General features: G+C 50.4%; 2 protein-coding genes across 2 annotated transcripts in view; both read left to right on the top strand.

Moving 5' to 3' along the window:
* The first annotated feature begins 3380 nt into the window (after positions 1 to 3380).
* The window catches only part of LOC123521103 (beta-hexosaminidase subunit beta-like), an 11571-nt gene continuing 3803 nt past the window's right edge, over positions 3381 to 11148 (top strand). The window contains exons 1-2 of the mRNA XM_045285224.1: positions 3381 to 3622; positions 8634 to 8779. Of these exons, the coding sequence (XP_045141159.1) occupies positions 3381 to 3622; positions 8634 to 8779 (388 nt within the window). The remainder of the gene's footprint in view (positions 3623 to 8633; positions 8780 to 11148) is intronic.
* The window catches only part of HEXB (hexosaminidase subunit beta), a 24374-nt gene continuing 18631 nt past the window's right edge, over positions 5406 to 11148 (top strand). Inside the window, exons 1-2 of the mRNA XM_045285328.1 lie at positions 5406 to 5413; positions 5694 to 5695. The gene's annotated coding sequence lies outside the window, so the exon portion shown is untranslated. The remainder of the gene's footprint in view (positions 5414 to 5693; positions 5696 to 11148) is intronic.

Raw genomic sequence — 11148 nt, 5'->3', positions numbered from 1 at the left:
GAGAGAGAGAGAGAGAGAGAGAGAGAGAGAGACCCACTCTTCTGATGACAGAATCAAGAGAGAGGAAGTTTCCAAAATCCTCATGAGAAGGCCATGCCCACAAAGAGGGATCATCAGGCTGTGACTTGATTGACAGGCTAGACTCCACCCCTTCATTCTATTCATTAAGTTGACATGGAATTGTGTAATTACGAGAGGCTGCGTGAGTCTGAAGAAGGATTTATGGACTAGGATCTGACTTATGGACTTGAATTGGACTGTGTGGATGTTTGCTTGAAATACAATTACTTCTCGATATATAGTTTTCTCTTACATATATATGAGTGCCACTGGATTTGTTTCTCTAGTCAACCTGACCTAACACGACTAGTATTACTTTTATTTTATTCTCTTTCTTCTCCCCTGCCATCTCTCTCTTTGTTCTCCATTTTCCCATCATGTGCTTTCCAGCTCCTATTAGACTTCTCCCCCAGCACTTGACAGAGCCAACTACAGGACCAAGCAGCACACACACCACAGGACCACATTGCTATGGAAACAGCAGTCAACCACAGTACACCTCCCCCAAATTCAAGAAACACCGAAAATCACCCAAACCCAATGGCGTGCTTTCTAAACGAGCCCCTGGAACTACCAGAAAGAGATTTCAAAAGAATTGTGTCTACGTGCCTTTAAGAATGTGGAGAATGCTCATGGAAACAACTAAAGGACTTGAAAGACAATATACCATACACCCAAAGGAATGCAGGAGATAAACAGTAAGATCACAGAATCAGACAACACCGTAAAAGAGCCAAGTACCAGAATGGACGAAAAGGAAATTCGAATCAGTGAGTTCAAAGACCATCACTCGGACTACAACCAATGAGAGAAACGATCAACCAAAAAAGCACAGGAACTCAGAGAAATCCTGATGATCACATCTTCCTTCCGTGCTGCAGCTGGTGGGTCTTTCGGTCAGCAGTAGAGTGCGTTAAGCCACAGTGTCACTGTTACCTCTGACACGGAGGAGCAGAGCCAAATGTACCCGCTCCAAGCTAGAGAAAAGAGAGGTATTATTAGAAGGTGACCCCAGTGGGGAGCCTGAAAGTCAAGCAGGCTTGTGATCAGAACACACAGAGGTTGTAGTTTCACACCGGAGTGCGCAGGCTGAGCACGGGCATAGTTTCAGGTGTTTCCAATTACTCAAGTCACAAGGTGTTAAACGGTCCGAGTAGCATTTGTGATGCATAAGCAATCTCCAGGAAGAGCTCTCCAGAGGGGCCTACGGGCTAAGTCATCCAGACGATTACACATCAGTTATCTATATTTTCGAGATATGGAAAGTTATAAAAATTCCACAGAGCCTGGGGTGAGGTTCAAGGCCAGGGTGGCTAACTACACACAGGGAATACGTTTAAATTCATACTAGGGGGTAGTAACAGGATAGGCTACATCCCCAGGACACTTTGCCCTGCCAGATATCAAAGCCTACTTCAAAATGATCATGTTTTAAACAGTGTAACGCTGAGAGGAACTGATCCATTTGGGATATGGTGCTGGTGAGGCATACTGAAAGTAGCATGGACACATCTTAGAAGAAGTACAACCATGGATGCTCCTCAGAAGGCAGAATGGCGAGACTTTGTCTCATTGGCCCTGGAGAAGGACGTCGCACTTGGCCACGTCAAGGTGCAGAGAAATAGAGGAAGACCCTTTGACGAGACAGATGGACACAGCGGCTGCAACGATGGGCTCAGACAAGGCCAACCGTGAGAGTGGCGCAAGACTCAACAGTGACTCCTTGTTTGTACATGTGAGTCAGAGCCCACTCAAGGGCACCTCACACCAACACAGCGCAGGTCGAGGGATCTAGATCAACCATAAAGGGTCCCAAGCACAACTATCCGTCTTTATGAAGATTTAGAATAAAGTATATAGGCTGTGGTGGCTGCAAGCCATCGGTAGTTCTATTCCGACTCATCAGCGTTTTAGATCATTTCAGAAAAAGAGCCTGGACTATCAGAGTCTCAGGCATTTAGATAGTCGGCTGTCCATTTTGTGGGGGGAGAGATTACGTATCTTAGAACCTCACTTTAACTTTCCACCTACATTGTTTCCGTTTGTTTCCCAATCTTCCGTTTTATCCTGAAGTATTGGCCACCTATCACAAAGAAACATTCAGTAAGTTGTTCTTACTAGTTGATTATTCAGGGAGCTTCTTGGGGGTGCCAGGGGTGGGGGTGCCAGACTCAGGATTAGAGAGTTGAGTTCCTAGGACATTAATCTGTGCACTAATTCATCACTCTTACTCGAACATCGCCACATTCGATTGTCTTTCAGCCACGCTCATAAATCAGGAAGTTGAGTGAAACCATTGCCACATTTTCATTCTATTTGGTCATCGATCAGGTGCTAACTTTCTTTTGAAGTTACACTCTGACAGATTACTCACTGGAAGCCTTTTGGAGTGGCGAGAAGGCCTCCACCGTCTCTTGCCCAGATAGTTTCTCTCTGCATAATTGTTTAACTGCCCCCGCCCCACTCCCGTTCTGCTGTAGCGTGTTCCTATGGGACGGTTCTATTACTTGCAGCTACATTAGCGTTGATGAAAGTCTGGATTTAGGATGAGACAAACCCAATCACCGTCTGTACTGGGGGCGGGGGCGGGATGAGCTGTCTGCTTGACTTTGCTCTTTCACCAACACCAACGCGGTTGTTGTTAGGGGCCGCCGTTGGCTCCTGCACAGTGACCCGTGCACTGCAGAACCCAATACCGCCCGTATTGTTGCGGTTTGAGCCCGCTGCTGCAGCCACTGTGTCAATCCATCTCTTCGAGGGTCGTCCTCTTTTTCACTGACCCTCAGCCAAGCGTGGCGTCCTCTTCCAGGGACCGGTCCTTCCTGGTAACACGTGTCCCAAGGACCAGAGACCAAGTCTCGCCGTCACGAGGAACATTCTGGCTCCTCATGACCTCTTCCGACCGGGATCACACACATGCATTCACTCAGTGCCATTCCAGGCGACAATGACTCTGAGGACAGAGTAGAAGTGCCCCATAGACCCGGGTCAGGGGGATCCAAACAGGTCAAGCAGGAGCGACAACCTGGCAGAGCGAGGGCTTCTCCAAGCTGTGATATTCGAATGTGTCCATCCTACTGGGTTCGCAGTTGGTGTCCGGCTTCTGCTCGGAGGGGGCAATTCCCGGCGTGCACGGGAGAGACCTGACTCCCGTGGGGCCGGCCGTAGGCTGCGCGCCCCGTGCGTCCGCGGCGGGGAGGCGGAGTCCGGGGCGGGGAGGCGGAGTCTGGGGCGCGCCGTCACCTGACTGGGGCGGGGCAGAGGCGGGAAGTGGGCCCCGGCGGCGGCCGCTGGGCACTCCGCGCGCAGCAGCCAGCGGGATGTGGCTGTGGCCGTCGTCGCCGCGCCGCCGGTGCGCCCCGGTGCTGTTCGCCTTGCTGGCGCTGCCGGCGGCGCAGCTGGTGGCGCAGGCGTCGCGCGCCCCCGCCCTGTGGCCCCTGCCGCTCTCCGTGAAGATGACGCCGCGCCAGCTGCTCGTGTCCCCCGAGAGCTTCTACTTCGCCCACGGCCCCAATTCCACGGCCGGCCCCTCCTGTGCCATCCTGCAGGAGGCTTTCCGGCGGTGAGCGCTCGCGGAGGGGGCCCGGGGGCCGGGCGCGCGGGGCGCGGGGGAGCAGGGCCGCGGCGCGCCTGGGGACCTCGCAGCCAGCCAGCTAGCTACTCGGGTGCGACCAGCCCCGTGTCACGGACGAGGAAGTCCCAGGGCGCCCCAGAAACCCGACCGAAGTCGCAGGTCAGAAGCATGTCCGGGCTGGTTCCAGGCCACACCCAGTGCCGGGGCCCAAGCCCCCCTGCCCGACCCCCGCCCTCTCCACGCCCTCTGTGACCGCCTGGTTCGCGGGTTGGACAGCCAGTGGAAGGAGTAGGTTGCTCTCGATCCGGCCTTGTCCCCTGGATTGAGACCGATGGAGGGGGCGCCCGCTCTCCCCAGAGTTGGGGAGGGAGCCCGCGGGGACTGCACCTTCGGGGACATTCACAAAGATGAGTAAGATACACTAACTGGGAAGGCGGTAGACAAGCCCCCTCCCAGAGGACCCGGGACCCCAAAGTTGTCAGCTGTCATTTATAGGCCATTGTCGCTCTCTACCTCTCCTCCTCCAAATTTGGTGGCAATTCAGAGGGAAAGCCCTTCCTAAAACACCCCTTCGTTTCCAAGTCTCTACTCTGCGTTGTGTCAAAAGTTGTCATCTAGCTGTGTCTATCTGGTCAGTGTCGGTGAGCACTCTGCACCCCCCTAGCCGCCCCGGTCATGTGCCTGCACTCTGCTTCCTGTTTTACAGATCCCTACAGCCTTGGTGTACTCGTGCTTACTCGTTCCCTAAAATTAGCAGTTTGAAACCACCAGCCGCTTTTAGCAAAAGGGGACTTTCTACTCCCATAAAGTTAGTCTCAGAAACACACAGGGACAGCTCTACCCTGTCCTATAGGGTCACTATGAGTCTGCCTGACTCGATGGCCGACTCTGGTGGTGGAGTGCTTAGGAGCTGGATGCTAACTGCCAGGTTAGCAGTTTGGGACCACCAGCTGCTCCACGTGAGAAAGTCGAGGGAGGCTTTCCACTCCCATAAAGAGTGAATCCGGGAAACCCACGGGGACTGTTCTCTCCGACAGGGTCACCGTGAGTCAGTATGGGCTCGACCTCAGTGAGGGAGAAAGCCTTTAAAGAATCAACTCCTCGGCAGTGAGTTGAGTTTTGCTGAGAAAGCCTAAGTTACTTAGCACTTTTTATCTTCAAAGCTCTCTCAACCTCTCGGACCCCTCTTCGCCCACCACAAAACGAGCTCATGGCACCCTAAACAAAACACCAACATGGGACCTATGACTGTCAAATCAATTCCGACTCCTACTGGCCCTGTCCGACGACGGTGTAGACCTGCTCCCCAGCGTTTCTGGGGCTGTAGATCTTCATGGGGAGCAGAAAGCCTTGTGCTCTCCCGCTGAGTAGCTGGTGGGCTCAAACAGCTAACCTTGTGGTTAGCAGCCCAATCGGTGAGGGGGCCACCGCTCTAGCTTTGTGAAACATAGTATTGGAGGGAGGTGGCATTTTGGGAGATGGTTAATGGTTACACATACCACTTGCTGCCCTCTCGCGGAGACCTGTGTGGGCAGGCTGGTCCTCAGGAAGGTGATGCCAAACAGGTGGGGGACTTGTAAAAGGAGCTCTGGGCTCTAGGATATGCCTAGCGCTTAAGCTTGGCTGAAGAAAGGTGGGCAGGGTTTGCTTCTGATTTGCACAAGTCTAGTGGATTGTTAGCCCGTCTTGGACGCAAACTCTAAGGAGCCTTTGGTCTTAAATCTGCCGGCAGACCTCAAAGCAGCGGTTCTCTACCTGTGGGTCGTGATCCCTTTGGGAGTTGAAAGACCCTTTCACAGGGGTCACCCGATTCATAACAGTAGCAAAATTACAGTTATGAAATAGTAACGAAAATAATTTTGTGGTTGGGTGGTCACCACAACATGAGGAACTGTATTAAAGGGCCGAGGCATTAGGAAGGTTGAGCACCACTGCCCCCAGGGCTAGTGTCGGGGTGAAGAGATAAACCAAAGAGACTAGTTGCTTTAGGACCGGGGTCGGCAAACTTGGAGACTTCAACGCCTGTCCTGCCCCTCACAATTTAAAAATTATTTGAGAGCTGTAACTGTATTTTTACAAACAAGTGAAATCACCATTATCTGAATAATACCCTTTAAAACATCTCAATTTTACTCCAGAGCCACAGGCATGTCCCCAAAGAGCTGCGTGTGGCTCGAGAGTCACAGTTTGCCGACCATGGCTCTGAGAGACGGAGAAGAATTTCTACGAAAAAGTACTTGTAGGAGACCCATCTAAAGGAATACGAAGGCCAGCCGGGGAACTCTTGGCAAAATCAGCAAGCACCCTGGCCAAGTCTGCTTTGGGACTCCACTTGTAAAACTGAAGTTTCCTGCTGTACCATATTGCTAGAGAAAAACAAAAACAAAACCCCAGGGCTTGGTGATCTGCTGAAGAGGTGTGAGCATGGCATGGAAGCTCCCTAGACGAACAATGGTAGACAACCAGGAGTCTAATCAGGCTGAGGTGGTGCTAAGACAAGGCCTGGCATCTTCCAGGTAATTGCAGGTCCTTCGGAAGAGTTGGCACAGCGGCGGCGTATGTGTTAGGGATCTTCTAATGACAGCCTGCATTGTTAGGAAGCGGGTCATAAAACATTCTGGCCTGATGGCTAAGGCTTGAAAGCATGCAGGTGAGTCTTCTAGGAACTCCAGCGAGGGGGTGTTTACCGCACAGTAAAAGCACAGTGGAATTGGAAGCACTTCTGTAGGTGAGGGGAGTGTTCAGGAAACTCCTGGTGTTGCGAACATGCAGTCTAAGCCTCAGGTGGCTCTTACCTCTGAAGAGCCAAACTTGTGTCACAACATCCTGTGTGTGACTGATGTGGGTCAGTTATGTGCACAGCTGCTACCGCAGCTTCTAGAACAGGGTCCACCTCATGCTAGTCACTTCTTCAGTTCCTGGGAGGCTGAATTAACTAGGACAGCCTGGCCATCACTACTGTCGAGGCCTTTGAGTTTTGTCAGGACTTCAATATGTAGGACTCAGAGCTTCCTTTTTTGGGATAAGCCAGCGCCTAAACAGGCCCCCAAACTACCCGGCAACCCTCCGGTAACCCTCCGTTTTCCTTGGAGAACTCCCCTGTGCTCCTAGCAACTTTCTTCCCTCTCTTTGCTTCTCTGGTAAAACACAAGGGCCTCTTGCACATTAGTAGCAGACACAAATTTCTGCCTTTCAAAAAATCTAGAAAACTAATAGTTTAAACAATTGCATGAGAGCCTATCGATCTTTTTTTTAATCACTTAATACCATAACATTTTCATTTAGCTTTCTCATTCTCTGGTATTCGGGGACTCACGGAAGGTAACTTTTAAAGACTTGTGAGAATTCTATGAGTAGATGGTGTTTGGGGGTGGGGTGGGCTCGGTGTCTCTGCTGGTGTGGTGACGTGCAATTTCTTCCTGTGGCTCCTCTGTCCATGTCTCTGTACCTCCCACCATTAGGTTGTGTGTGTGTGTGTGTGTGTGTGTGTGTATGTGAAAGACTAACAGAGGGCACTGGTCAGATTGGGTTGCCATTCCTCTGTGTATATGAGAGCCATCTCCGAAGCAAAAAGTGGGATGTCCCGAGACCATTAAGGAAGAGGAGACGCTAGTGGAATATGTTTGAGACCCCTGCCTGAGGCAGTGGAGATGGCAGAGGCCATGCCAACCCAAGACCAGAAAGACTGAGGCAAGGAGACCATGAGACAGGGCAGAGGCAACCGAGACTGTGGGCAGAGCAGCAGGTGGGCTTCCTGACCCTCAGACGGAGGCAGAGGCCAAGGGATCCTGTGGTTGAGAGGCTGAGGGCTAGTGTGGTTGCTGACAAGGACACTTGTCGCTGTGCCAGTGATGGTGCCCTTGATGTTGTCTGCTCTTGGCCTGTTGTAACCAGTTACCTTGCCTCACAAACCCCCACGACCACGAGCGTTGTCTGTGTGACCTTTGTGGCATTGCAACAGATCATGAGACCCGCCAGAAATGGAGAGTGTCTTGGGAGGTGCGCTCGATGTCAGCATTGGGGCAAGAAAGACAGTGCGTGGAGATGCGTCGGCCCTCTGCCATGTGGTAGCCGGGCTTGGGCTGGTGTGGAGATGATTTCTGCTCCCTGGTCTAGCCAGAGGAGGGCAGCGGGGATGCTTCTGGTGGCCAGCAACAAGAACTCGGACTCAGTCAGGGTGAAGCAATAAGAAAACCCCATTGTTTCCCCCCTAAGGAAGTAGGATGGCAGGCAAGAGCGGCGTGCCTCCCTAGGGATGCTGACCGTGTGGGTCACCACCTCACAGGGAAGCATGTTCCTTTCATATCTGCTTGGTCATATTCAGTCCGGCTGCAACTGTTCCATGTGTCTGAGAGAAAACAGATACTAGCTCTTCTTGTGAGTCCCTTGGAGAGGAGGCTTCCCGTAAATACCACCACCACCACCTGCCCCCATCTCCCCCAGAAAAATCCCTTCACTTGCCAAAATTAGTTCCCATGCCCAAGGGTGATAAAGAATACCAAGGCTGGTTTGACTGCTGGTTCCGAACATGGGGTGGGTCAGGACAGCTCCTAAAAGTCTCACATCTGGGTCAACTCCCAGAGAGTCTGGTGGTGCTGTCGGTCTGGACAGCAGGATTTTCCCCAAGGTCCCTAGACAGTTCTAATCTGCAGCATGGGCTGCAAGACCCTGAACAGACTGATGGCGCTAGGTGGCAGGGAGCTGGGGAGTCCCCTCCAACGTCCACTAAGCACAACCACTCAGTCTGTTCCACTACCCAGTGGGGCGAGAGGAGACATGCCCCATGGGTTTCCCAGGCCAAAATCCTCACAGAAGCAGCCGGCTCGGATCTTTCTCCTGCAGAGAAGCTGGAAGGTTTTGAAGCATCAACCTTTGCGGTTAGCAGCTGAGCACTTCCCAACTCGCCACCTTCCACTGTCCACGGCCACGTGCCATATTTCAAAAGTGTCCTGAAATGGTGGTGCTGCTGACGTTTCGTGTAAATTCATTTCTCTCACAGGTACTACGAATATAGTTTTGGTTTCTACAACCGGTACCACGGGCCGAATAAATTCCGTGCTGGAGCGGAGTTACAGAAGCTGCTTGTCACCATTGCCCTGGACTCGGAGTGCGACACCTTCCCCAGCATCTCTTCAGATGAGTCCTGTGAGTATCCACTAAGGCCACCGGACGATGCTCCGACTCTTCATGACAGGCCTGAGGGCCAGGAGTCAGCTCCTGGCCTCCAACTCTTAGAAGGTTCTGGTCAGTGAGTTTCTAATCCTTGTTTTTAAAGTAGTCATTAGAGTGTGGTTATAAAAGCAAGGCATAACAGCCCAACAACAAAACAACAAAACATTTTCCCCTGGTGTCTTGGTTTTTAGGCTGGTGCCGTGGGTTACTTGGGAGTTGACTCAGAAGATTGCAGGGGACAGACTGCATCCAGTCTGATCTCTAGTTCCGTGCATGTCCCGTGACTAGCAAGTTTGTATCAGAAAATCTGTGCTTCTGGTATGCAGTAAGTAGATGTCATGTAGTATGCTTTTCATTGTTAATATGTTTCCTTCACGCTTAAGAGATACTAATTTAAATGCTACCTTAAAACAGTCTGAGTTCTATGGGTGAGCAGAATGAAGAGTGGTATACGCACCATCTACCACTGTGATCTCAAACCCTGAGCGTGACGGGGCACTAGGGAGGCACACACTGAGCTAACTAGGTGTCAGATGGTGTCGGGCATGGGAGAAAACATGGCAGGAAATGAAAACACAAACGAAAAACACTGTCTATTCAAAATGAAGACACCCAGACCCTCAGACCCAGAAACACACTGACGTGACTGCAGAGAAATGGATACGTACTCAAGGTGATCCGATGCGGTTTGTGTGTGGTAGTGGAAATTCATAAACAAAGCAAAATGCCCATCAGAAGAAAAAAGGCCAAACCAGTGTTGTCTGAGCACGTGAAAGAGGACTACCTGACAGTTAAGACTAATGAAGCAGCGGTGTAGATAGCCAATTGAACAAAGAAAACTGTGTGATCGTGTCAACAGCTTGGCACGACTTCTGTATCAACACAGGACATGCACACGCCCAGAAAACTACTGCCCTTTCCTGCTCCGTCCACGTGGAGCATATGTAACTGTGAGGCTGGTACAGGACCAGTGTCTCGTGAGGCTGCAGCAGAACCTAATGGCATGTGTAAGTGTATGCCGACAAGCAGGACTGAGAAGGGTGTTTCCTCTGCAGAGGCAGCTGGACAAGCACCCAAAGGGGCTTCTGGCTGTAGCTATATTTTATTATTCACTCTTAGAAACCATGTTTCTGATATATAATTTGCATATAATACCATTCAGTGGTTTGATCGGATTAAAAAGAGTTGTGCCGTCATCACCACAATCAGAACATTTTCTTCTTTCGGGTCCTCCCTTTCCCATCAACCTCCCCTGCCATAACTCTGAGAACCTATTACGCCAGTTACGGGCTATCCTGGATTGCATACACAAAAACAGATTAAGCACAAAGACAAAATAAAATCAACCTCAATCAGAAAGAAAGCAGAAAATATTGAAACATAGAACAAATATAAATGGAACTAAAGGGAGAACAAATGATAAGGTGTTATGTTTTAACCTAACTGCAGTTACATTAATCCACTTTCCAAGGCACCGGCTGATGGCAAGGCTGTTCACATCCCTGGCCAATGGTCAGAGGGGATTCACCATAATCCACATGGGGACCCTGCAAATGGAGTTGGGCTTTCAGTCGTCCACAGCCTTCTGCAAACTGGGTGCTCAGAATTTAAGCTCTGATACCATTCCCTCCTATGGCCTCAGATTTTATGATTGATAATCTTTGAATTACACAGGCTAGTGTACATCTACTGTGTGGGCTTAGCTGCCCCTCACTTAAAGAGCTGCTTGCGTTAAGACAAGTCCTTAAGAGCCTCGATGCTATTCTTTCTGACAGCTGGGCACCGTCTGATTGCTTCACCATGCGTTGCTATAACACCCATATGCTCAGCGATTTCTTCATGAGGGCAAGTATCCAGTAGGGCCATAAGAACCTAGATTAGGGCTAATTAAGTTCAAGATCAAAACCATTTATCTATGGTTTATATATGTTCCTGGTTTATTTAAGAGATGCCATTATTTTATTGGTGAATGGCATGATATATAAAATACTGTTGAGAAGAGGAAAGCATACATGCATTTTTAGACTAAAATACATGAATTGTTGACTTATACAGGCTAAAAACGTAAGTGACTGGACACTGTTTACACACACGGGGGTTGAAGATAGGGCCAAACTTTCAATAATATTCATTCACGAAGGCAGAAGTAACGGCTGTATGGTAGTCTTCACTTGCCATTTAGTGGGCATCGTCAAGGCCAGGTGTTTGAACCATAACCTTGGGAATGTAATCACCTGCTGATTCTCACATTAGGGCTGCGGTTCTCAACCTGTAGGTCACAACCCCTTTGGGGGTCGAATGACCCTTTCACAGGAGTGGCCCAATTCATAACAGTAGCAAAA

The sequence above is a fragment of the Echinops telfairi genome, unplaced genomic scaffold, assembly GCF_000313985.2.
Source record: "Echinops telfairi isolate 266 unplaced genomic scaffold, ASM31398v2 ScPeMD7_7469;HRSCAF=8507_1, whole genome shotgun sequence".
Taxonomy (NCBI): Eukaryota; Metazoa; Chordata; class Mammalia; order Afrosoricida; family Tenrecidae; genus Echinops; species Echinops telfairi.
Note: the sequence above shows the minus strand (reverse complement) of the source record. Positions and strands in the feature narration are given on the sequence as shown.